Raw genomic sequence first — 25979 nt, forward strand, 5'->3', positions numbered from 1 at the left:
TTTTGAAGATGGTGGGATAATTTTTGGGAGGGTGTGCATTCAGTGTGGGTGTGCATTGACCTTGGATCTCGGTTAGCGGCCGCCACCAGCGAAACCTTAAATTCTGCCATCTTTTTGATGATCCGAACTTGATCAACAACATCTCTCCACGCCAGAGTTAGCTCCTCTACACGAGGCCGAACAGTGTCACCATGGCACCGCCGAATAACCAGAAGCGTGTAAAAGGCACGCAGGTGTACCGGCCATTCGTCTACGGCACAATAGCGAGGTTGTTCAACGATGAGACGAATCCCAAGCCACCTGGAACGCCCGCCGACCACACACACTCATGGACGGTATTCGTGAAGGGAGTCGACGATGCAGATATCACATACTGGTGCAAGAAAGTGCAATTCAAACTGCACGAGTCCATTCCCAACCCGCTTCGAAGTACGTTCCTTCTCCCATGCAGCCGTAGTCATGAGATCTAATAAACCTCAGTGATCGACGACGTCCCTCCCGGCGGAGCCTTCGAAGTCCACGAAACAGGCTGGGGCGAATTCGAAATAACAATCAAGCTCTACTATGTCCCCGAATCTCTCGAGAAACCACAAACCCTATACCATCACCTACGACTACATCCATACGGCGAGACGGAAGAAGAGAAGGAGAAGATGAAGCAGAGGGGCGAGGTCCCGGCTGTTGTGTACGAGGAGCAGTTGTTTAATGAGCCGTATGAGAATTTCTTCGAGATTTTGACGAGTCCCGCGCCGCCTGGGAAGGGTGGGAAGACGAAGGTCCTGAAGGGAGGGATGGTTTCGAGTGTGGGGGAGAGGACGGCGTTGATTCCGTTGACGAATAGGCCGGGATCGGAATTCAGCTTGGAGACGGAAAACTTGCTCCTTGTCGAAATCAGAAGGGCTGCCGCTGATGTTATGAAAATGATTGAGGAAACGAAGGAGGACGTGGTGAAGAAGGAAGCAGAGCTAGCCGCCCTCAGGGGCCCGATTCAAACTTGAAATCGCCGCTCTAAAGATTTGAGGACTGTGAGAACTTGTCATTGGCCATCGATTGCGACGTCGACTCTGTCGGCTACTGTAGTGGAAATTCATGTCACAACACGAAAACAGTCGTGGTTGATCACTGGGTGCCACATGAATTGATGGCCATCCAAAAGTTCTCGGTGGGAATGCAGGGCTCTATGGTGATAGTGTCTGTGAGGAAAGGGACTCGGGCTTGCCCCAAATAGAATGAACGTATCGTATAAGGGCTACCATACTTTGCCAAATCAAGTATAGAGTTACCCAAGCACTTTGTTACCTTTCGTTTCTATTGGCTTCTCTATGGAGTGTTTTTGATTCCGTTGCTTGTTTCAAATTGGGTTCACGGGCATTGTTGATGACTTAGTTTTTTGTCGTTTCTGTTCCATCCCCAGCCTTATGCTTCATCTCAAGCAAAATGTTTCCAACACATGACGCAGTTTCTTATCCCTCATCGCCTCTCCATCCATCAAGCCCCAAACAAAACACTCCCCGACTAGGAGGTAATGATCTCTCAGCTTCCTCAACACCAGCGGAACGTTACAACCTAAGATCACACATATCATATCCTCCTTCTCCATTGTCTCCGGGCCCATACCCATGTATCCCTTGCGCGAGATGAAGAAAGTTCTATTCACAGAGGCGGGTATTACTGCAGATTGAAAACGATATAAGTTTGCCACGAAAGATTTCTTCCATTCATCAATGTCATTTCCTTGAGCGCGCGCGATAAGAAGCTGGTCTTCCTCTGGGGACTCCCCGAATTGATGTACGAGTTCATATGCCTTTACTAATTCTGGAGATAGTCTGCGGGCATTAATATCGGCCCCATTCATATCAGCGGACACTGTTCTTATCCAGGCATGTAAAGGGTCACAGCCAGTTGGGTAATCTTTGAAATATTCCTTCCAAGCGTATAGGCCTTTAGCACCCGTCATGTGATGTGAGGAGTCAGCCAGTAGGTCATCACCGGGGACTTCGACGGTGGCGAGAACAGAATCCACATCTATGCCTCGAATTGCCAGCTCAGAATTTTCCTTAATCATTGTACCGAGTGGCCTAATCGAACAACAAGCCGAGTAGCTTCTGTAAGATAATGCGGATGGTTGTTTACTCTCTGGCTGACGCAAGTTCCAATCCTGGACCCAAGTGGGGCAGGAAGAAGATCCTCGACAAAGTCCAGCATCTACTAGTACTTCTAATGAACGGCTTGATTCAATGATGAGTTTCGTAAATTCTGTGTATACCTCTTCTACAGGCTTTTCATAATCGACGTGGACTCTGTCCCTGATTTTCGCGTCCAACAGCCCCAGAAGTGCGTAAACTCGATCCCGAGGCTCGGAGCAGTCGAAAAGTCTGCCCATGTTGACATGGTTGAGCACCGACCACCTCTTATGAGGTGGATAATGGCGGTTCTCACAAGCAAGGGTCCGGCTTCTTGCTCTGTTCAATCCACCATTGAAACCTTCGTCGTCTTTGAAAACTCCCGTGATGTAAGCTGGGGGATTTCTGAAAGTAAATTTGTCTGAAGCTCTGTGGATAGCCTGCGTGGCGAGTCGGAATTGATCGAAATGCAACGTATGAAAGTCCAGGACGAATGTGGCGCTTGTGGATAGAATTAATTCTTGGTGGGTCCAAAGTCGTTGGAACCAAGGATGTCCATAGATAATTTTCATTGCTTGCCAGCGAAGTTCGGGACAGTTCCCGCTCTTTGCGATGTCCAAGAACAGATCGATATGTATGTCTTCCACCAATAATTCCCCCAACAGTGAAACTGCCAATGATTCAGTCTCCCGTGAGTTGAGTTTCCTTTCCTCCTCGACATGACCGAGCCACACAATGACATCTTTCGCGGCGGGATAAATATAGTTCATCAGAGGAATCTGAGAGGATATCTCTTCCTTGTTTGACTGGTCGATACAGATAGCGTCTATCCAAACTGTTGTCTCCCCTAATTCTCGCAGACGCAAAAGAGCAGCATAGCAATTTCTCGTCACATCGTATCGTTTTGAGTCCAAAAGAATCGGGACCTTGATAGTTCCATCTCCCCAGACATATGAAAGTGCTTTGAATGGCGGCTTTTTCAGGAGATTCGCATGTTGAAGGGTGCATTCGATTCGAGAGGAGGGATCGCTGCAGGTTTGGATATCTAGCAGACGAAATGGCCGTGAATTTCGGGTGAATCTGTTTAGAGGCTTGTGGTAGAACTGTTCAACTTGTTCAATGGACATATTATACAGAGCGCAAGCAAACCAAAACAGAAATCCAAGGCCGGCGCTTCACCAAGAAATACTGACGGGAGAACGGGAAGGGACTCACATTTGAAAATCAGAGGAGGCGCGTTGCATATAAGTGACAGTCCGCAGGTTGCGCAGCAGGCTGCATGCGCCCCGGATATTGGTTCTCACGAGCCAACCGTTGCATCGCTGTTGACGCCTGCCACAGCCTGCGTGTCCGGGATCTCGTGCTCACTTTGCAGGGCGCGAGGCGCTGAATATATGTTGTGGAACCACAAGCAACAGGGGTTCGAGCAGGGGGGCAAGACAAAGATATCAACCCCGCGAACTCCCACGCTCTTCGCAGACTTCAAGATTTCAATAGAACCGGTTTCTCAAATTCTTGCTCATTCATGTACAGGGCAAAGTTGCGATGCTGTTTCATTGTTGGGAACAGAGGGTCACCATCGACCAAACTGTTGATTCACCCTGTGGGTCACCTGAATCCCCTCGCTAAAATTACAGCGCTTGGATCCCTGAAATGCCTGTAACCTTCTGCCCTGCCTGACTCATGTTGCAATGTTTTGGAGGTTGACGACTTGATTTCTCAGCTCACGCGGGGTAAGCACTCTATATATATATCTGGTATATAAACTACAGTGTACCAGCGTATACTCAGTTCCAATAATTCATAAGCGAGTTGCAAAGTGTGTGGCCGCCACCATCCTCCTACCTAAATCGGCACAAGAGCTTCCAAATGGAAAAGTACGAAAGCACCACGTGGCACCAGAATTAGCATTGAGGAGGCAGTTCCGAAATAGTAGCATTAAGCGGTTGATTCGCGTTTTCGGGCAGAACAAATTTTGAAAGCTCGATTAAGCGAGAATAGGGGTACAAGTGGATCTGAAATAGGAGGGCTTGGGATTCTATCACAGCGTATCCCGCATGCGGGACCCTCAAGCTTTCCCCGAGGTCAACGGAAGACATCCGAAATTTCATCTATAGGTTGGTCATTTCCTGGCAATCTTTTCAGATCCCTCATTTCAGGTGGAGCTAAACAATTGCAGAAGTGGACTTGGGTATAGGGTTCTGTTTGTCCACTTTGTGAACCGGCTAGAAACTTTTCGTCCACCCTTTCGGCCCTCCGAAATCCCGTTTTTGATTCCCGATCCCTAAACCAATCTGTAAGTTGAACAACTAAGACTTTGCTAAATAGGATCAATTCATGATTTGTCATGTTGCATATCACAACCGTGGAAAATATGGTTCACTAGCGGTTGTCCGGGCGCCAAATCTCCAGTTGGTATATTCCGGGCCTCAAGTCTTCTATTTGGTATATATACACAAGAGTCTCTCAAGGGCAGACCTGAAGGCTTTCACACATTCATTAATTTCTATACAACTATGGTATCCTCAGGCTTCTCTTGATGTATGTTTGCCATTTTAGCCCTCTTCAGTTCTGCAAATGGGAGACATTTGCCTCCAGCCGCTTTGATCTCTGTTTCCAACTTTGGAGCAAACCCAACAAATCTTCAAATAGAAATTTAAATTTCTACTAATCTAGCAACTAATCTTGCCATTATCTTAGCTGTAAGCAATGACTCTGATCTACTATGTTTGATGACTGACTATGTGTTTTTTAGTTGCACGGATGTATTGGCATTGGAGCAGGCTATTATCAATCAACGAATTACGCATCCCTCGCAGGTACCCATGGGTTTGTCGTCGTCTTCCCCTCAGCACATTATGACAACTGATCAGATGTGGGAACCAACAAGTCCCTAAAGCATGGAGGAGCTGGAGATAGCAATGGGCCTCCCAACATGGTCGAATACATGATTACAACCTACAGAGCGGATCCGAAGAAAATTTTCGTGACCGGATCTTCCTCCGGCGGGATAATGACCAACGTTTTATCCGCTGTCTGCCCCGACGTAACCGCCACTGTCTCCGCATACCCCCGCCTTGCTGCAGGCCGCTTGGCAGGATCACCAAGCTACAGCCCAGTTACAGCAAAGCCGGACTGTGCGAACAGCGAGAAATTACCAAAAGTCAAGAAGCTTGGGTGACACAAGTGAAGACTCTCTACCCTAACTATAATGGCACATATCCGCGAATTCAAGTGTGGCGTGACATTGCTAATGGCTTGGATTTCTACCCAAATCTTGGGGGAGAGATTAAAGAGTCGTCGAATTTGGAGGGGTTACCTAGACGGAAAATCTAGCTACACACCCTGCAGTCAAGATATATAAGACGACTCATGATAATGGAACGAAGTTCACTACTTATAGTGCGGTTGGAATTGGTCATACGGTACAGGCGCATAGGGATTTGGATTTAAAGTAGTTCGGTATTGTATGAGGCATATTTATAGGAGACTTATAGACGCGACTTGCCTCTTTGCAAGGTTGCGAAAGAGATTATTTCTCCCCAGTGCCATTGGCACGTTACTGTATAGTAGAATACGTAATTACAACCTGGCAGAAAAATTGAGAAAGAAAATATTGCAATGTGCACCAGGTCAGACATGGTATATTGCAGAGAAGTGTAGCATCAGAGATCGGACAGGACCAGGGAAGTTGACCGGCATGACCAAGAATTTAAGCCTGAAAGAGAGGCACATTTTCAATATCGTGGAAAGTGATGATCAGAGGGTAAGCTACGAGAACGTTGAAAGCCCGCTGACTAATCAGCAGACCAATTTTGCCTAAATGCAGAGAGAGATAGCCTGGAAGGCGACTTAAACAAGTTCAGCATAGGTACACAAGCAACAGCGTCGGTCTCTCCTTTGGGGCCTAGATCTGAAGTGTCTGTTGTACTCGAAATTTGAAATTCCACATTAAAAGATGTCCTCCCAGCCTCAAAAACGAGATCCAACACTTTACAACCCACTTTTAACCTCCTCTCGCCAGTTTCGGCTACTCATTCTCGAGCCTTGCATCAATCCTGGGGAGGTAATTAGATGCAATCTCATCAGTGAGTCCCTGGATTCAGATCTTCACTACGAAGCTGTCTCGTATACATGGGGTGAGCCAGTCAACGAGGCCGAAATAATCGTCAATTTCGTAGCACTTCCCGTGAGGAAGAATCTATGGGAAGCACTACGTCATCTGCGAGCAACTGAGCGACGAACACTATGGATCGATGCTGTCTGCATCAATCAACAAAATGTTCCAGAAAGAAACGCTCAAGTTAAAATGATGAGGCAGATATATGAAAGAGCTCAGAAAGTCGTGATCTGGCTCGGGATCCAAAGCGATGAGAGCAGTCTCGCATTCAATTTTATGAAGTTCATCAGTTCAGATCGCCGAAAGCGTTCTATGAAGTCTGAAAAACTTGACGGAACGACAAAATACGTAGGGCTTCAAGAAGAGCTTGAAGCTGTCAGAAAATTGTGTCAACGGCCATATTGGCAACGTCTTTGGATCGTTCAGGAGGTGGTCGTTTCTCAAGAAGCCGAACTATATTGCGGCAAGGACCACATGCCTTGGGATGACTTCAGCGTATTTCAGAAATGCTTGGAAGATGGTGACATTGAGCTGGATGGCGATGACAGGATACAAAAGAGCTCGGCTTTCAACCTGGATCAATACCGAGTGTATAATCGAACCGACTACTCCAATCTCATTGAACTCCTCGAGCCCTTCTCATCCTCGCTCTGTTTTGAAGTCCGCGACAAGATATACGGACTTGTTGGCTTGGCTAGGGATGCCACGGACTTTCGGATTGACTACTCCCGGTCGTTGTACGATATCTTTATAGATGTCATGGGGCTTCAAGACAAAGAAGATTGCGCATTACTTATGGCATGTAGTCAATTTATCCAGCGGTTGCTCAAAGAAGAAGTTGGGAAATCAGCCCACGAAAACAGTCATTCATTGGAAAGGCTTTTCGGTGCTTTGGGCTATGAAACGGGCATTGTCAAAATGATATCCGAGCTGGACTCGGAACCCACAATGTTCCAAACAATCTCTACGGAGGAAAAACTTTTCATGCCATTGTGCGAAGATTGGAGACGGGATATTGAATTGCTTTTGCAATGGGAAAGAAATGGACGGTTCGCCAAGAGAATGCACGTTGCTTCTGGCAAGCTATCCCATGCGGTAACAGGAGGGATGACATTCAAAGAGTACAAGCGACTCAGGATTTCAAAGTCACAAGGCAGGGATCGTACTCCAATGAAACCGGTTCCATGGGGACAGCTCAACCAACCCATATCTTCTCCCGATCTCGTATTTACGCCCTCGGAAGATAAGATATTGCAGTGCTTCATTGACAGCAGAGGATATGTCGGTGTCGCCTCATGTGGTATTCGTACTTCTGACACCATTTGTCAGTTCTCAGCTTCAGACGTCGTCGCAATCCTACGGTGGCAAGAGGTTCACTCTTGCTACTCACTTGTTGGGAGTGCTGTATTTCCAATAAGGCGGAACGAGGCTGATACACCGGTTTTGAAGGACCCCAATGAGACCTTTCAATTTAGCGTGCCAACAGCTGAGGAGTGTGTGAAGCCTATCAGTTTATGGCTCACTGCATACAATTTACAGAGGCTCACCCAATAAATGAAACTTAATGATTTATAATATATCGCTAAAGATATCGAAGGAAACTCTCGCGCATTAGCAAAAGGCTCCGTTAAGCCTATAATGACGTTGTCAGCTTGCACGCAATGAGGGATGCAGGTCGAGCTGTTCACCATGCCTACCTGTTTTAGTGCAAGGTAGCAAAAGGTTTGAAATTAAGTGAACTGAAATGCTCCTAAGTGTACTTTGTTGCGGAAATTCTGATATCTATCCGGCAGCAATTGTTGATTCCACACTTCGGAACGCCTTCTCGCATAGTGTGCTCGAATGGAAAGCTGCAAGAAATCAGACTGCGAAAGCCACCAAACTAGGAATTGACGTTGGAATCTTCCAATCCTTCTCGCGAAAGATCAAAAGGACCAATTCCCTTAGTAGATACTTATTTTTGCCCCTTCTGTATCTGTCAGTTGGTTTGTCGGGTACCTGGACAACGAGCCATCCCACTTTTACCCCTGATTTAGGCGAGATGGTCCCAAAATCCTACCATCCCTTTCTGAATCTTCTCCGACGAGAGAATCATCACCTCTCATCACGGCCGCCGCCAAGAGGCAGAATCGGCGGAATTTTTCGATACCACAACTGCAGGCAACAACACTATGATTGAATCATGGAGTTTAATTGTCTCCACCTAAAACATTCAAAGACATAGCGAAAAACTTGACATTGGATAGCTTCTACCCGTCTATTTAGCTCTAAAATTTACCAGATAGCATAATTTTGTGATACCTCTGATTATGAGGGCCTGCTTCAATAATGCCGGAACTAATTTTTAAGGCCGGACGTTTTGGTTGTATGGATGGAGGTTGATAGGCCTGAGCCTCTGGGTAACTCCAAATGATTCGAAACGAAACAGTAACGGAAATCGCGTTTTGATATCTCTCCAGTGAAAGTTGAAGCGAGGGAACAAAGGCAAAAGGTACGGCGCTCGTTGCCCAGAGTCAGTGTAGGTCATTCTGCTTTACCAAGTTTGGGGATCTTGAGGTTCTAATGGTGACATTCATGCTGTAAGCACTGGGGCACTCAGGAGTCTCGGCTCGGCCCCGATCTTTTGGCGAGCGAAGCCCCTATTCACGAGAACGGGAACGCCGATCGAAAACTCAAAAATAATCCACTGTACTGTACACTCCTGAACATGGAGGTTTCGATCTAGACTCAGTTAGAAGGCTGCTGACCACAAAACATGCAAGGCATAAATTTTGGAAGCGTTGCAGAAATGAAAGTTGTTGCAGCAGCGGAGTTGAGTGACTGGGTTGCAGTTACCAAACGAACAGCATAAACGGTTCACTATTCTATTGACTGGCTTATCCACATGCATCGCCGCAATATTATACAGTAATATTGCTCTGAAGTTCATTTCTAGCTGCCCTTCTCAGAACAACGCAGCAGTCATACCTAACACCACAACCAACATTCGCGGCTATGTAGCAGTATTGAAGTGACGTCACTATACGCCACTATACCAATATCTCAATTCCCACACGTCACGTAAACTGGAGCTTATTAGCGCTGCGCTACTATGTATATATATGCCCTCAAGTCCTTGACTTGAAGGGCGGGAGATGTTTGTGGAGGCGAGAAAGAAACAAGAGGAGCGAAAGGGAGGGGAAAAGATAATGTACGTATTGTACTGTGACTTTGAGAGCAAATCCCATAACCGAGACGATGTAGATTTATAAAGAGACCATTATGAGATAAGTTGATATCCGTATTGGATGAAGTGAAGAAAGTTTATCACCGGAGCGAGTTGGTTCCGTTGCTTCACTCGAGCGCTTCACAAGCCAGCGTAGTTAACTCAGAGTTCTCAAAGAAGAGAGAGATAAAAAGGAATATTTAAATCGTCTCCAAGATCCTTTCCAAAGTAGTATCAGCAATAATTAATCTTCCGGCGAACCCTGAAAATGACATGTGTCCGGGACAAATCCAGACAAACAACAACTTCCAGCTTCCGCTTCTTTCCCCAATTTCGGCCTTGTTCCCAGGACAGGGTCATCTCAAGCAAGCCATTGGGTATCGATAATATCGATGATAAGATCGTGGTCCCGCCTCCTTTCCCCATTCGGGACTGCCCCCTTTCGCTTCCTCGCCAATCCGGCACAGTGCAGCCACAGGGACCTCGACGAGTCACGCCGTCAGCAGCTATCAATGTATTTTTTTGACTTGATCTGGGATCTAACAATGCACTTTTGAGAGTTGGTAGAGGCAAAATTGAAACATGAAAGTAGAAACCTCGACTTCGAACTGGCACATGGCTAAGTTTCCGGAATGGCTTGGCAGACTTTCCGCCATCCTTCAGCTCGTTGTATGACTTCAGTAATCACCAGTGCTGGGCGCTGAGAGAAGCAGGAGTCGAGAGCTCATTGATTGCATTGCTTTGCCTTGCTAATTTTGCTCGCACTTTTTTTTGTTCTTTCTTCAACTTTCCCGTGACACTGACTCCCGGAAGTCAACTCACCTGCGGCTGACTTTCCCTACTCACGCCCCAGATAATGTCTCTTCCCAATCTGCACCCCCTGCGCACGGAGGATATCATACGCAGTCACATGATGGAAGAAGAAGTTTGGCAGCGCCCAATTAAGCGCGTAATCTGTTCTTCGTTAGCTGTTGTCCTCTTCTCCATCCCCACTCCCGCTCTATTCTCTCAAATCTGATGTTCAACATACTCTTAGCAGTGAACTTTATCTCTCCAGATCCAGTCTTGAGAATGGCTTCCGCGTCCTCGTCTTTGTTGACGTCTTCAGGCTGTTTCACGTTAACACGATTTCTCAGTACAAGGGGAGGGAGTCTCACCTTCACACTCTCCAACACCTTAATAGTCTTAGCAATCCGCTCAAGCAGCTCAGGGAAAGTCTTCTCGTTGTCCTCGAAAGGAACAGGCTCGATCTTGCCAACACGGACCGCGAACCCCTTGCTCGTATCCGAGACCCTCTGGACTATTCTCATGTCAGCTATACCCCCTCATTATCTATTCTCCCCCTCCTCGTTAATTGTCATATTTCACTTTCTCATACTTCCTCCATCATCTCTCACCACGACCTAAGCTAAGCAAAACAAAAAGAGAGGAAATGGAAAGAGGATATGTACTCTGGTACGCCAAAGGCTGCATATCCTCAATCAACCGCGCATCAACCAAGCTCTGCTCCGTCACCGCGTTGCTGGAATCAGCTGCGTGCGCGATGCCGTGTTCCAGGAGCTTGGACAGGATGTTGAGTTGGCGGATGAAGACGGGGACGGTTGTTTCGTAGAGGGTAGGCATTTTTGCTTTTGCTTTAGTGGAGGGGATGTTTGGGAGGGTGGTAGTGTGGGAGGGGGGTTGGGTTTAAGTGGAGTGAAGTGAAGGGAAGGGAAGTGAAGTTGAGGTGAGATGATGGTGAGATGGTGGGCGTGTTGACGAGGCTGTGAGGTTGGCGATGAAGGTTTGAGGTTGGGGAAAGCGAAGTCAGAAGTCGAAAGTGTAAGGTTGAAGTCAAGAACAGAAAAGAAAGTGCGAATGAAGCTCACTTTAAGCCCGACCTAGACTCACGAGAAGTTCCTCATTTATCCAAAACTTACCTCATGCACGCATGCCCCCCTCTCCCAAAGGGGAAAAACGAGGCTGTTAATTGTGAAACTCGAATTTGTAATCCGCCTCAAAAAATATCATGCTTGCTAAGCAGTTTGATCCTCACCGCCTCTTTCGAATTGCCAATTGCCCCGCTGCCCGGTCACGTTACTTGAAGGGAGGGGTTTGAGAAGGCAAGCATTGTTGAGGGAATCCCGAGTACGAACGACTTGCAATTAACCCATAGAGGTGTTTGAGTTGTGGCTTTGGAGGTGGGGTGATGATTGGATGGCAGCCTCTGTTGCAGGATGAGGAGAGAACCTAAAACCACGCACCGTAAGACGGGAGAAAGGTTTAGAGTTCCGAGCGGGAGTTTTTGGATGAGTTCCGTAATCAGATTTCAGGCGTGAGAGTTTGAAGCGAGGGGATTGGCGGACGAGTGTGCTTAAGGATTCTTGATTTGAGAGCAGCGTTACACCAGGGGAAGGCAACCTCGGCAGCCTTGAGATGGCAAAGCTTGACAAGGGAGGGATGGGACATTGAAAGAATATGATTTACAGTATGGTATGGAGAAGACAAATATAGCGCGGTAGTCATTGTGGTCTATGGACTTGAGAGCAGAGTTTGCTAGGTTTGGCTTGACATGGCTTCGTTGCAGCCTCGTTCGAGCTCGGTAATGGAGACACAGAATCTTGATGTGAAGTCAGGACAGTTGTGAAACTGAAGCGTGTCTTCATCTTGATTTGAGTGTGGTACAATACTATACAATGCTCTGGCCCCCACCCTTCTTTCCCCTGTCTATGCCCCTCCCTCTGACCCCTTCTCCCACCCAAAACATAAGAAATCTCGACAACAATGTGTCTTGTCTGTAGCCTCATCATCCCGAGGCACAATTCCCAATTATACAGGTATATCCAATCCCCATCCATTGCCCACACCACCGATGGCTAGACCAGCCAGCTCCCACCCATTCCCAGTTACAAATGGAGGACTTGTAAGGCAGTCGAAACACGCTAAACCGCAGCAAACGCAGTGCCATAAACGGCACAGAGGGGAGTCTTTCTTCTCAAAATTGCCCTTCGCCTGAACGCCATGCACCATCCCAACCCATTTTTTGAATAGAGAACAAAAGAAAGAAAGTTTGATCCGGAGAGATGTTGTGAAGGGTGTATTTTACATCGCAGCCTGATAAGCTGGAGGCGGAGAATCCTCCCTCTCGCCTTGAGATTGGCTCCAGAAGCCTTCTCTTGCACCCTTCACATTCATATCCTGTGCCTGACGCGCGATCTCGTTGGCCATTTTGAGGACCCAGGCTTGTGAGAGGATGCTACCTGCTGCGGTTGGGTCGGAGGAGAGGATAGGTGCTGGTGTGTATGTAGCTGGGACTTTCTCTGTTGGGTATGGAGAGGAATGGAAGGGGGGTCTATGTTCGCGGGAGAAGATCGGGACCGTGGGATCGGATTTCTCGATCGAGGGGGAGGGATCGAGGATCGATTGTTCGGGGAGGATATTTGAAAGTGCTGGTCGGGCTGCCAGACGTGCTTTCTGTGGCGAGGCAATATCGGCATTGCTTTCCCGGAAGCGAACTCTTTGCGGAGAGTGAGGAGGGTCGATGATGTTATCTTCTGGTTCCTCGGGAATGCGAGTTGGCATGATTGGTTCTGATGCTGGTGCATCAGAGGAGGTCTCGCTCTCGCCAGATTCGCTGACAAGATCGTCTGTTGTCTTTGGTTTGCGGAGATTGACAACTCTGGTCTTTTTCTTGCGCATATGTGATCTCGAATGCCTCCCTGCTCCAAGTCCAAGACCGCTAGTGGCAGAGTGCATGCTGACAAGTGAGGGCCGTGACGGCAGGTGACCATGTCCATCATCTGACCCTCTGCTGAATGTGTATGTTGTAGAAGTCCCCAGTGATGAATTGGATCTCAACAGGCTGGGTGTTGCTGGTGTAGAGCTCCCTGCTGAATCACTTCGTTCTGATGGCCCGGCCCATGCTCGGAAAACTGCGTCTCGGATGGAAGGTGTAAATAATGATAAAGTTCGGTGGGAATCTGTTAGAGCAGCTAGTCGAAGCAGGTTCTTCTGCGAAAATAATGAATGGATTTCCGATCCACCATCCAGTGATAACGAGGATATCTCGCTCGCATCCAAAACGTTCCCTCTCGAATCGACGGCATCTTGTGGTGGGCTAGAAAACGGATCCACTGCAACTTCCTCCTCTTCTTGTTTCACGGCTTGTGCCATCTCTTCTTCTTCCTTCGCTCTGTATTCTGGACACCATAACCGCAGTGAAAGTCTGTGTATAATCGCCGGTAACTCGTCCATCATCAACGTCCGTAATTGCATCTCAATCTCTTTTTGTAAATAATTGCGGACGAACGGTATCGAGTCAAAGGTCGATGAGACCTTGAGGGATTCGAGAGGATCATTTCGGAAAACCAGGGTCAACCCTTTTTGCCTCGAGAAGACCAATATTATAAAAGCAGACAGCTTGATCTCCGACAAGGTAATTTGTAATGGTATCGTCAAGCCAGAGGAGGCTGCTAGCGGCTGAGGTGAGGTAAAAGATGGCTTCGAAAATAAATATGTGTTCAAGGGGTTCGCCTATGTTTACATATATATTAGCCATCTGTTATAGCAAGTGGAGAAGTCGTTGCACGCGCATCCTTGCGCGACATAATTTGCAACTTCCAGCGCATTCCACATCAGGGGTGAAAACTTTGCAGAAGGGGATGTGTGGTGTTTGTGAGGCTGTGCGACATACTTGGACTCGAGTCTTCAGAGTCAAGAAGGCATCTCCAGAATAGCACATCTTAAAGATCCCCCTGAACCTATCCTCTGCCAAATCCCCAATCTCCAGTATCTCCAACTCGGGAGGCACACTCCCCAAGTTGAGCTCGTTGACTAGAATATCATCGACTATTATCGGAGGCTTCGGGGATTTATTGAGGGCGGTTGTGAGCAACTCCTGGGCCCGTTCGTAAAAGTCCGCATCTGCCGTTAACGGCGACCAGTTGAAATTGAATGCCATTAGATATTATTGTGAAATCGTGAGGGGGGGAGGATTGAAGGCGTGGAGGTCGTGATGTCGTGATGTCAATTGTATTCCTCGTCGCGTGAGGAATCTGCCGGCCGGGCCTGACCTGGTGATAAGGGCGCAGGATCAACTTTGCTGACGGCGACCGCAACGGCGTGCACTCGTATCAATGAAGATACAAGTCGTCGAGTATGGCGATGCGGGGAAGATGGGCTTATTATCGTGTCGCCCGGGCGATGATGGGTGCGGAGGAGAGGGTGCAGAGATGGAGTGATTGTTTAGGGCGAGCGGAAGGGCAGCGCAAAAGCTTCTTTCCAAGTTTGCGCGCAAACTCGTTTCCTTGTGATCCCGAGCGAGCAGCTTTTCCCTGCCGGGCCCGCTTAGCTCCGAACGCCGTCATCGCCTGAGGCGCGCATAAAATTTGTGCGTCGTGCATAATCTGCTCCGGTTCTTTCCTAAAATCAAAGTGAGTCGTGGGTCGTGAGTCGCTCGCTACGTCCACCACTCACAGACAGCGCAACCCAACCGCAACCGCAACCGCAACCACCCAGAGACATCGATATCGCCCTTCTCCTGTGGCGTCAGCCTTCTCCTCCCTCCCCTTTCTTTGCTCAGCCTCGCCGCCCCGTCTGACGTCTGACGTCTCACGTCAACACGTCAACACGTCAACACGTCAACACGTCAACACGTCAACACGTCAACACGTCAACACGTCAACACGTCAACACGTCAACACGTCAACACGTCAACACGCCAACACGTCAACACGTCAATACAACAACACTGCAGGTGGTAGACTTCAACCGCAGACAGCAATGGACGCTGAGCAGATTCCGCGCATCCCTCAGAGTGCTTGCTTACATTATCTAAATGAGGGAGCTGCGAACATCGTTTACACAATCGAAGTCACTGCCCCAACACCACCAGGGAGTATTCTTGAGGCATACGGCCCAGGCACACCGCCACCAGAAGTAATAGAGAGTTATCTCGATCAAGAATTTGACGATCCTAAGGATTTGGAGGCGGTTGAGAGTACGTATTGTTCCTGTCCTTTCGCTTCTCTGCAGCCCTCAGCATGCGACCCTTTTTCACCCTTGTCCGTGTCACACCCCCGTCAAATCACCGCTAATATCACTTCAGACAAATTGCTCCGTTTGAGGAAGGACCTCCCTACAACCCTTCCTGTTGCAAGATCTCAAGAAGCTTGGGTCCGAGTCATCGAGCCTTTGTTTTTGCCGGACCAAGTCGTCCGCCAATCCTTGGTATGCCTGGATCCGCATCTCATTGACCGCATGAAGGTGCGGCTCATACACTGGGAGAATCACCCAACAGAATATAAGAACCCCCGACCGTCCAGACGCAAAGGCGCCTATCTTGCAAACGATGAATTCGGACTTCTGATCACCGACATGAGCGCATGCACGTGACCATTTGTCAATCTGGATCTCTGCTAATTATCTCATGCAGGTTCTTCAGGGGAGATAGTGATTGAGTTCAAACCAAAATGGCTCGCTCAATCTCCGTCGGCCCCCAAAAATGCGGTCCGCTGCCGCCAATGTGCTCGATTCGCCCGTACCAACGCAGACCTCGCCCGCAAAGGCGACCCTTTGCAGAAATCCTGGTGTCCCCTCGATCTCAATATCCACGACGGTCTTCAACTTGCCAAAGCCATCTGGACACCAGAGACATTCGAGGAGATGTTTCCTCGCTTCTCATCATGGCTCTCGGGCAACACCCTCCTCCCTCGCCTTCGCCAGCTACAAATAGAGCTTGATCCGGTAGGTGTTCTGGAAAACGACAAGAATGATGAGCAATTCCGTGCAGCGATGACTCTCAGAGATTGCACTGTGTTTGTTCGGTTCCCTGAGAACGCCGAAGACGATCAATATGGAATTGAAGCGCGTATTGGTGATCTGGATTTGAAAAATCCGAATAAGGCGCAGTATTGGAAGGACACGGAGAATGCATTGATTGAAGAAGGGTGGTATACTGGGACGGAGAAGAAAGAGGATCGCCAACCATTGACTTGTCAGCTTTCGCCGAAACTTGAAGATGCCATGAGAGAAATGCTCTTGTCGAACAGCTGAGGAGCGAATTTCATCCTGGGATGTGCATCAGCGCGATGCATCATGTAATTTCGAGGTTGACTGACGTCCGCTCTCCTCCATTGGAGATACCCTATTATTGCTCAGCATTATTCGAACAGATATAAGCCTTCGTTTTCTTCTGCGAGGACGAGGCGAAAACGAGACTCCCAAGTGTACCGGGGAAAGTAACGGTTGTTTGGTCGATATGAAGTGTGTTGGAGTTCGAGCACATTGGTATAGAGGCAAGAAACCCTGTTCTGGCGAGCGTTCCATCATACTGATACGGTCCCAGAATGGCATCTTCTCAGACAAAATCTTTGGTCGGAGACTCATCTAAAATTGACTATCGAGGGGCTTTTCAGATTGCATTCATTCATACGCTACCGTATCATACCTCGGCTTTTCTTCTTTCTTATAGTTCTAGTGTTTGAGCAACTCGTAGCCCAGAAGATAGATCTTCCAAAATTGATGCCTTGAAGCCAAGCTGTCACTTTATTCGATCACTGTTCGAGAGCTCGGTGGTTCCGCCACCTATCAATTACTCTCAGTCGAGCGATCCATTCCCAACAAGACGGTTCTTGCATGTTCCACGATTCCAGAATGTTTATTTCCACGAACTGTGCCAGCAACCCGTTTGCACGACATTTCCCCACATGAAGTCTTCATGCGAAGCGCTCGCAGCTCGCGAGTTTCATATCCTCGCAACGCTTTCCACATCTCAGAATGCCATTCGAGCCTCGCCATCAACATGACGATCGAGAAACTTGAATGCGAGAATGCGACTAAACGGCTTCTCTTCACAAGTTCGTATTCAAGCTCGCAAGACCGAGTGCTCGTTGCTTACCGAAAAGGGGATGAAATCCTAGCCGAGATACTGAGCCGGGTCTGACATCTGCGGGCGTGAGAGTTTTTAGTGTACACTTCGTCCATTGTATTGCTCAAATGTTCAGATAGCAAGAATGGTGGTGCTGTCGCAAACATCGCAAAATTCCTTCATCGCGAAATGTTCGAACCGAGATGCAGTGCTCGGAAGCACAATTCTGTTGTACTGGAGGCCAAGCACAAGATATAAATCCTTCATCTTCCCTCCATTGAAGAAGCAGAATTATTCTACCTCACATCAAAACATCATTCGCAACCTCCATTTCCACCATCTTGTATTATCATCTTTATCCTCAACATTATCGGCCGTGCAATCCCAGGTCCAGCGGGCCGAGCGTCCGTGTTGTGGGGAAGGGGTTGAGTGGTGGGAATGCTGCTGGCGCTGGGACAGGAACTGCTGCTGCGGGAGCGGTGACGATGGGGAGTGCTAAGGCTGAGAAGGCGGGTGCCGCTGGTGGGGCGACGAAAGCGGCGGGGAAGAAGACTGATGTGAGGGTGTGAGGTGTTGATGAAAGTTTTGTTTAGCGGGTTAGGGTAGGAGGTGACGCCGAGGTCGAGAAATAGGAGTGGTAGGGAATTTGATGTTTCGTTGTATGCATAAATTTGAGGGTTTATCTACTTTTAATGTTTGTTTGAGTTTGCCTGCACGTATAGCGACCAGCTCGTGAGAACCCCAGGTCTCTCAATGTCCCAATAATATTGGGATATTCAACATACGGCTACTCTTTTGACTGTATGAGGTCTGAAATGGAAACTGGCTTTGATGGATACCCTGCTGTTGCGTTGAACACTTTATCATCAGTGTCCGTCAAGTCTGTAGCAATCTTTAGCAGCATTACCCCTTCCTCTTTACTACACGTGCCTTGATTCTTTATCCCTGACTGGAACACTAAAGTCCGGTTCTTAGCCTTGCACCAACTCCTTATTGTTCCACCTCAACTAGGATACTGACTTCTGCTTCATGCAATTCTTTCAATCTCAAGCTCCCAGCCCACTTGGTAGAATGGCCCCATCTCCTCCAAGATTCACTAACTCCCAATGTCCCCAACTCAGCACAAACGCTTAAACCTCACATTTACAAGACTAGAGAATCTCAATAATCCGGACCATTTGAGAAATCCCTTGATCCCCTCAATGCTCACAAGCTTCAAATGTGTATCGCTCTTATATAATGTAGCCATGTCAAATCTTATTGTCCCTCAAGATGTGGAAGAATGTTCTGATGTCAACTCCATAACGTCCATAGTAATTAACGGATAATGCATCCAAGCCAAATGTTATTGTTCTTTACATTATGAAACAATGATACGATGCTTTCAAGCCTCTCAACACTGTGATGTCTATGACACCTTTCGTACAATGAACCTGACTCACATCTCATTGTACCACACAACCTGGGACAATGCTCGTACTCCTGTACCCTCAATATCCAAGACCAGACTTATCTGGTACAATGAACCCAACCCAAATCGCATTGTACTACATACTCTGGGAGAACGAACCCGGACCAAACCTCATTATCCCAAACAGCTTGGACCAGTCGTCTAATGTCATCTGTTGCCTCTTTGAGGCCAAACGGCGCTAATACATCACCTTAGACAAAGATTAGACGAAAATCGACGAGTCTATTAGCTATGCATCGCTCTCTAAGAATTCGTCGTACCAGCCCGTCCTGGTCGAATATAATAAAGCCATGCAAATATTTCCACCCCCAGATATAATAAATCCCCTCCCCTCCCCTATAAACAATGCAAATCTGAAACGCATCGCAGGCAAATATATATCCCCCCACATCCAACCTCACTCCCTGCACGCCAATATCAGCCTCAACCTCACTCGTCTCTTCCCTTTCCCTTATCCACCTTCCCCTTCCCCTTCCCCTCACCCATCCGATCCTTCAACCCAGCCTTGTTCTTCTTACTGGGATCCTTCCAAGTATAAGCACGTTTGGGGACTCCTCTTGTCCGACGCGCTGCCCGTTTCGTCTGACCTCTCTCTCCGCTCCCACCCATTGTACCAAGTCCAGCCGTCGAATGTCCTACACCAGCACTTCCCATTGTACCAGGATCTCCCGTCGAATGAGAATCGTCCATTGTACCACCTTGATGCGTAGAATGAGATTCCATTGTACCAGCACTAGTGGAACTTCCCTCCCCTCCATTCCCAGCAGCTGCCGTTCCCCCACCAGGCCGCAAGCCCATCTCCTTGGCGCGCCTTAACCAGCTCATAAGTGGCGTATCCGTGGTGCCAGAGCAATTCATACCAGGCTCCTTGCGCTCTGCATTCTGCTTCCCTTTCCCCTTTCCGTTGCCCTGCTTGCGCTTCTTGCCTTGAGGTTGAGTAGGAGCAGGGCCAGAATGAGCAAAGTGCATCAGGGCATCGAAATCTGTGGTAGGTGTAACGAAGCCGCGGCGAAGAGGAGTGTATTTGGGGACGATATTGGGAACTTCATTGTCCGAAGCAGAGGCGGGAGAATGAGCCATTGTTGGTAAGGGGCGAATGTTCGTGGTTGGCTGGGACAATGAGGGGCGAACCGTCTGATATTGAGGCGAAGGGGAGGGTGAAAGACCGGACGACATTTGGGAATCGCTCTCGTCCACGTTAAAGAAGAGAGAGGGGGTGTTACTGCCTTTCGGCTCGGGTGTGCTGGATTCGGTCGATGTACCCTAGTTAAGGATTGTTAATGTCCAATGTTTAAAGGGGGTGTAAAGGAGGTAGGTGGAAAGTGAAAGAGATAGGCAGACAGGAAGAAGTTCGGTTTCCGCTGAACTTTCGATCAGTCTGATGTTTTGGGATGGGTGGAAGGTGCACATGGGACGGGGCCTTACCTCAGAATCAGAGCAAAAGACGAGATCAGACGGCAACGGTCGTCTGATAGGCTTCAAATCGTCTGAAGATTCGACAAGAGCCAATCTGGCGAAGGCTTGTGCACTAAGTGGCTTCTTTTTCATTGTTCCAGAAGCGCTGGTCGAATGAGTTGTGACATTGGGCTGAGAAGGATTCGTGCTGCGTGAAGAGCCGTTCATTGTGCTAGCTGGCTGCATACATTCGCGGCCGAACTTAGACGGAACCTGGAAAGGAGAGCATTAGCATGAAAGTGAAAAAGTAAAAGCGGCGTTGGATGTTAGAGAACCTCACCATCTTGCTGCTGTCTTCTGCAGCCATTGTCAATGTCCCAGGTAAGGCTAGTCGAATGAGCACTTTGTGCAGGATATCAATGTTCGTAAGAATGCTGCGACAATGAGGATACCTGAAGTCGATGTACCAGACGGATGACGAACAATGAGGATAGATGATACTGCTGAATTTCGTCTCGCCTTGCTGCCAATGTTCCAGCCTTGGTGGTACAATAAACGGGACTTGGGAAACTCACCTTTGTAAGGCCGGCATAAGCTGAAATTCAGCGGCTTCACTTTGCTCAATATACGAGGACTGTCTCGTACAATGAGGGGAACTTTATTAATTAAGAACGCTTCACCACGTGTTGACCTGTGCGCCTTGAATATCGGAACGAGGGACGAACAATGATGTTGAATGTTCGTGGAAGGTCACGAACAATGAGAATGAATAATAGAGGGGAATGTGGAGGTGAAGGGAATTTAAATGTTCGTGAAGAGTCACGAACAATGGGAATGAATGAGGGAGAGGGTGTAAGGGGTAAAGGGAATGAGGTGGTGGAGGCCAATGTCCCGCGTTGTTGTGGTGACATTGGAGGATTGTACGAGGGAGGAGAGGTACAATCTGGGATTGTATGGCCCATGCACCTGCCACTTTAATTGTCCCTAGTTAAGGTCGTACACTTAATGCACATGCGGCTTTGGCGGGGATGACCCTCGTATATTCAGCCATGTGACTCCCACATACAGACATACGGTGATATTCTTGCTATCTTGGGACAATCTATAGCAATGCGGCTTATCTCGCACATGTGGAATTGTACCAAGTTACGAAGTACAATAAAGAGGACGAACATGATATATTCATTGATCATGCCAACCACGGACATTGAAATAGCATCTGCACTTGTAGCATTGTCCTGAATGTACAACACCAGCTGGAACTTTGAAAGCATCATCGAGGTTGAATATCAAGCAACGCGAGGAACATTCAAAGGGGCACAGATTTGAATGTCAGCTTCAAGTTGAACATTGAAAGTAACACTTGACTGGATTACACCATGATGGTAAGTCCTCACATCATCAAAAAAGAACACAAGCATAAAGACAAAAAGCAGCAAGCAAAAGTCAAAGCAACCCATTAACTCCACGCCACAGCAAACGAGGCCCATCTTCCATAGCTACTCTAAATAGCCATGATCTCATCAATCGTCTCCAATGCATCCCATCATGTCCCAACAAATAAGTTCTATGGTCCGAAAAATCAAGAGCGCCAAGCAATGCAATGCAAAACGCCTAAAGAGATCCCAGACAACAGAACAATCTATCTTACATACACTCAAGCTACACCTGCAGCAGCAAAACTCAACAGAGAGCCAGCAGTCAATCCAGCTACAAGATTGACAGCCATGAATCCACCCGCTGCCTCGCGTTCTCCGTCTTCAATGTACTCGCCTGCGCCCATCATGCAGGAGCTGCTGAGCCAGCCGTTCGTGCCGCCGAAACCGAGCTGTACGACGAACAGGTAGAAGGCATCGCTGTTGATCTTCGCACCGCGGCCTTGGATGTTGCAGAGCAGATACAGGGGGAGGAAACCAATGCGGAGGATTGCCAGGATGAAGAGCACGACGGGTCGGTGGCGCATGGAGAAGGGAAGGAGGGTGACGAGTCGACCCATGAGATCACCCAGGTTCCAAACCAAGAAGCCAAGGGGGATGAAGGCCGCTGAGCGGAAGAGTCGAGGTGCGCGGTCCTCGGGGAGCACGGAGACGATCTTTTGCGTGAAGACGGGGAAGAACATTGTTACTGTGAAACAGAGGAAGACGGATGCTGCGAGCCAGTGGAGCTTCTTGTATAATGTCCACATGCTGACTACCTTTCGTTTCGCCTGCTCTGCCTCCTCAATGCTGGTGATTGAGGTCATCATCTGGCTCTCAAGAATGCGGTTATGCTTTCGAATGAGAGGAATGACGGCGAAGAGGCAAATGACGCTGATTGCAGTGGCGGTCAGGAAGTATATGAAAGCCGAGGTTGTATTCTCATGATTCATAACCGCATCTTCCTCCGTGGCATTCGCCCAACGATCTGGAGCCGGAACTGCTAAGACTGACAGAATCTGGGCAACAGACGGGAGTACACCAGCTACGGCTTGTCCTGTCATGATCGCCTGAATGTATTCCGGTCTGCCAAAGCTCGACGCGAAAGCAAAAGCACCATTCTGGCAGAGCCCAGTTGCGATAGACGTAGAGAACACCATGATCAAGGTGAATACCAAGTACCCAGTCGAAGATACCATTCGGAAGTATGAGGTCGAGACGGACAGAAGACTGAACACAATGATGTTTATGCCGAGGGAAGAGAGGATTCGCTTCGGGTAGGAAGCTTTCGATTGCAGCTGGGCGAGAATGAGCATCGAGCTGAGGTTTGTGACACAGCCGACTGAGATGATCGCGGACTGGAAGTGGGCGAGGATGTTCTCGTTGTCTCGGAATCGAGTTTGAAAGTAGGGCGCTGCTGCTAGGAACATGTTCCTGTGCGAAGGTCAGAGTTGGAATCTTTCCTCAAGGACTTCGGCCACCTACCAGGCCCAAAGCATAGCAATTCCCAACAGCAAGAAGATGCAGTACTCGAACCACGAGAATGGCTCCCCGTCGTCCTTCTTGTCCTGCTCAGTATCGCTGTCCTGACTCTCCCGATGATCCGGCATGAAGAGGACCGGTCGGTGGACATCCTCTTCGATCGTACTGGCATCGCTGAGAGGCTCGTAGTTCTGCTCGGCATCCTTGTTGAACATCGCGCGGACGCGGTCGAGGGTGGTTCTGGACTCCATGGTAGCGACAGGATGACCACGCATAGAAGTCGTGCTATCGTTGTTGCATTGATGGTAGAGAAAGGAAGAGTTACAGCAAGTAGAATAAGGGTTGAAGAGTTTTCATTAGAAGGCGTGGTGAATACAGCCTGCCTGATTCACCTGGATGACTTGACGTTGTTGATCCAAGCCGTGTCTCGGACGGATTAACTGCATTCCGTGACCACGTGATATTGCATTTGTTCCACTTCCGTCTGCCCTTGCAAATATCTTCAATGCATCGAATCGACTCCTCCTTGCCTCAAAACCCGCACCTGCAAGGATCATTATAGACTCACTAGCGGGCCGCTCTCTCTCATACAAATTGTGGTGGTGAAGAGTGACCGCGTAACATGACTGAAATTCGATGCGATGCAAGTATGTTATGCATTGTTCTACCCGCAACAAAAGTTCAGACACGATGAGTAGACATCAGAGAAAATTATTCCCTCTTTTTTGAGATACCCTTGATCAGAAAAGGGCAGGATGTGGTTGATATTCGACCTCCGCCATTGATTCGTCGCCCTGGCCATCGAGGCGCATAAAAATCGAGGGGTAAGAATCCTCGAAGGGAACAACCCTCGACAGGCCGAGCTGGCACCATCGAACCCGCATCTGGTTCTGTGAAGGGTCCATAATCGAGCGGATGCATCTCAGTGTTTGTTTACAGCGTGCGCAGAAATCTAGGGTCGATTCTACCAGCTTTAGGGACTGCGGAATCAGGGCAAGTCTTCCCTGGGGTTCGCCCAGAGCTTACGGAAGGCCTCCTTCGATACATGCCAAGAATAATCAGAAGGCTAACTCAGATGAGCATAGTTGTTCCAACCGAGTTCAGTGAGATTTTAGGATCGTCGGTAAGACGACGAACAACATCGACAGGAAACGCAAGACACAGGTCGCTCCAAGTACTCTCACGTACCCTTTTCGATCAGGTCAAATAAATAAGTCGCCCCGTTTTCAAGCTTGCTTTTGAACCACATTTCCGACATGGATTCGATGAAGGCTCATGTGGTAATGGGCGCTTTGCCTTTCGTCAGCCATTTTACTCCTATGAGAACCATTGCTCAACACCTCGTGGCTCTTGGATACCAAGTAACTTTTATCACTGCCGGACTTTTTCGACAAAGTATTGAAGGTATCGGAGCAACTTGCTTTGTACCAGCAGAGTGGGAAGATTTTGAGGAATCCTCAATGTCAAAGTCCGCTCAGAAAATACCATCGACCGGTCTAGTCCCAGGTGTGAATTTTATGGCCACAAGATGGTTTATGAATGCCATTCCACTTCAATTCAAGGCTGTGCAGGAGATACTCGCATCAAGCCTTGCCGAGAACCCAAGCAGGCCAGTGGTTCTGCTCCCAGAGTCGAGCTTTTTGGTCAGCCTTCCCATCCTTCTTGATGCCCCCGGATTCCGCCCAAAAGGGGTGATCAGTGTTGGAAATATCCCAATCTTGGATGTGAACCCTGACACACCTCCTCCCTCGTCTGGATTACGACCAGATTCATCTCCAGAAGGTCGGAAACGAAATGAAGACATGAACAGAGCCTACCTCGAAGCAACAGCCGTCCTACGCGCAGAACTTAACACGATCCTACGAGGGCTCGGGGCCAAAGAGACGGACCAATATCGACAAAATGCCGTGCTGAAACTTTCGACTCTCTTCCTGCAACTTTGCCCCCCGTCTCTTGAGTATCCTCGAAGGGACGCTCCAGAGACTCTTCGCTTCACTGGAGGACTTCCCAGACCCAGCAAGCAAAGTCATCCATCCGAACTTCCACACTGGTGGAGCAGCGTTGTCAACAAAGGAAAGACTCACATCGTGGCCGTCTCACAAGGAACCATAGCGACGAAGCCCGAGGCCCTTATCATCCCCACGCTTGAAGCACTAAAAGACGAGAACGACATCCTCGTCATCGCCGCCCTCGGAAAACGCGACGCAACTCTCCCAGCAGAATACACCGTCCCCAAGAACGCCCGTGTGGCAGACTGGATCCCGTTCGACTCCCTCCTTCCCCTCTGCGACGTCTTCATCACGAACGGCGGCTACGGAAGTTTCCAAAATGCAGTTGCAAACGGCATCCCACTGGTAATCGCACCCCCATTCTTTGCAGACAAGAGAGATATCGCAGCGCGTGTAGAATGGTCTGGCATTGGCATCAACCTTGGAACTGGAACGCCAACTCCTGAGGCGTTGAAGGATGCCGTGCTTGAGGTTTTTAGGGATGGGAAGTATAGGGAGAGGGTGGCGGAGGTTAAGAGGGAGATTGAGTGTTATGATCCTATGGCGATTATTGCGGGTGCTATTGATGAGGTTGCCAACTCATGAGATGGAGCGGATGGGACGCAAGAAATCGCAATCTTCTCTGTCTTTGATAATTACTCTACACGCCTTATTTACTTTGCGATCCGATCACGGCACACGCCCCTAATGTCGGCCGACTCGGGGAATTTTGGAAGCCACCGAATTGACTCGGGTCCGTATTCCAGGGGTTGTATCTCAAATCACTGCCCTCTTCACACTTGGTCTTTTTGGCCCCCCATCTCCTCAACTTCTTAACGTCCTTGCCATGAATACGAGTCGTGGGTTATTTTTGGAACAACTGATTTCCAAAACGATGCGGACCTTTTCTTCCACGCTTTTCATCTTGAATTTT

At 48.5% G+C, this 25979-nt stretch overlaps 9 protein-coding genes across 9 annotated transcripts; 5 read left to right on the forward strand and 4 right to left on the reverse strand.

Annotated features, from left to right (window-relative positions):
- The first annotated feature begins 134 nt into the window (after positions 1–134).
- Positions 135–1224, forward strand: K444DRAFT_619901 (yeats-domain-containing protein). Its single transcript, XM_024881603.1, has 2 exons — positions 135–429; positions 481–1224. The coding sequence occupies exons 1-2, from the start codon at positions 192–194 to the stop codon at positions 996–998; spliced, it is 756 nt and encodes a 251-aa protein (XP_024729430.1). The 5' UTR covers positions 135–191; the 3' UTR covers positions 999–1224.
- A 60-nt stretch (positions 1225–1284) lies between these two features.
- K444DRAFT_668764 (HET-domain-containing protein) lies at positions 1285–3324 on the reverse strand. The gene has a single exon (XM_024887446.1). It carries the CDS (start codon positions 3248–3250, stop codon positions 1424–1426), a length of 1827 nt encoding a protein of 608 aa, XP_024729431.1. The 5' UTR covers positions 3251–3324; the 3' UTR covers positions 1285–1423.
- A 1315-nt stretch (positions 3325–4639) lies between these two features.
- Positions 4640–5304, forward strand: K444DRAFT_636124 (carbohydrate esterase family 1 protein; the record flags this gene model as incomplete). Its single annotated transcript, XM_024883956.1, has 3 exons — positions 4640–4642; positions 4879–4942; positions 4997–5304. 3 exons carry the CDS (start codon positions 4640–4642, stop codon positions 5302–5304), a joined length of 375 nt encoding a protein of 124 aa, XP_024729432.1.
- A 519-nt stretch (positions 5305–5823) lies between these two features.
- Positions 5824–7797, forward strand: K444DRAFT_668765 (HET-domain-containing protein; the record flags this gene model as incomplete). The annotated part of the gene is made up of 2 exons (XM_024887447.1): positions 5824–5889; positions 6094–7797. The coding sequence occupies 2 exons, from the start codon at positions 5824–5826 to the stop codon at positions 7795–7797; spliced, it is 1770 nt and encodes a 589-aa protein (XP_024729433.1).
- A 4732-nt stretch (positions 7798–12529) lies between these two features.
- K444DRAFT_543249 (mitochondrial distribution and morphology protein 34) lies at positions 12530–14387 on the reverse strand (the record flags this gene model as incomplete). The annotated part of the gene is made up of 2 exons (XM_024875953.1): positions 12530–13960; positions 14121–14387. 2 exons carry the CDS (start codon positions 14385–14387, stop codon positions 12530–12532), a joined length of 1698 nt encoding a protein of 565 aa, XP_024729434.1.
- Positions 14388–15019: 632 nt separating this feature from the next.
- Positions 15020–16583, forward strand: K444DRAFT_216639 (uncharacterized protein). Its single transcript, XM_024871125.1, has 4 exons — positions 15020–15425; positions 15534–15655; positions 15713–15806; positions 15861–16583. The coding sequence occupies exons 1-4, from the start codon at positions 15209–15211 to the stop codon at positions 16478–16480; spliced, it is 1053 nt and encodes a 350-aa protein (XP_024729435.1). The 5' UTR covers positions 15020–15208; the 3' UTR covers positions 16481–16583.
- A 2565-nt stretch (positions 16584–19148) lies between these two features.
- On the reverse strand, positions 19149–19568 carry K444DRAFT_619910 (uncharacterized protein). The gene has a single exon (XM_024881604.1). It carries the CDS (start codon positions 19561–19563, stop codon positions 19195–19197), a length of 369 nt encoding a protein of 122 aa, XP_024729436.1. The 5' UTR covers positions 19564–19568; the 3' UTR covers positions 19149–19194.
- Positions 19569–21817: 2249 nt separating this feature from the next.
- On the reverse strand, positions 21818–23859 carry K444DRAFT_647208 (nucleoside transporter-like protein family; the record flags this gene model as incomplete). Its single annotated transcript, XM_024885301.1, has 3 exons — positions 21818–23009; positions 23061–23297; positions 23831–23859. 3 exons carry the CDS (start codon positions 23857–23859, stop codon positions 21818–21820), a joined length of 1458 nt encoding a protein of 485 aa, XP_024729437.1.
- A 166-nt stretch (positions 23860–24025) lies between these two features.
- K444DRAFT_619913 (glycosyltransferase family 1 protein) lies at positions 24026–25833 on the forward strand. The gene is made up of 2 exons (XM_024881605.1): positions 24026–24050; positions 24143–25833. The coding sequence occupies exon 2, from the start codon at positions 24314–24316 to the stop codon at positions 25649–25651; it is 1338 nt and encodes a 445-aa protein (XP_024729438.1). The 5' UTR covers positions 24026–24050; positions 24143–24313; the 3' UTR covers positions 25652–25833.
- Positions 25834–25979: the final 146 nt, after the last annotated feature.

This window comes from Hyaloscypha bicolor (assembly GCF_002865645.1).
Source record: "Hyaloscypha bicolor E unplaced genomic scaffold K444scaffold_172, whole genome shotgun sequence".
Taxonomy (NCBI): Eukaryota; Fungi; Ascomycota; class Leotiomycetes; order Helotiales; family Hyaloscyphaceae; genus Hyaloscypha; species Hyaloscypha bicolor.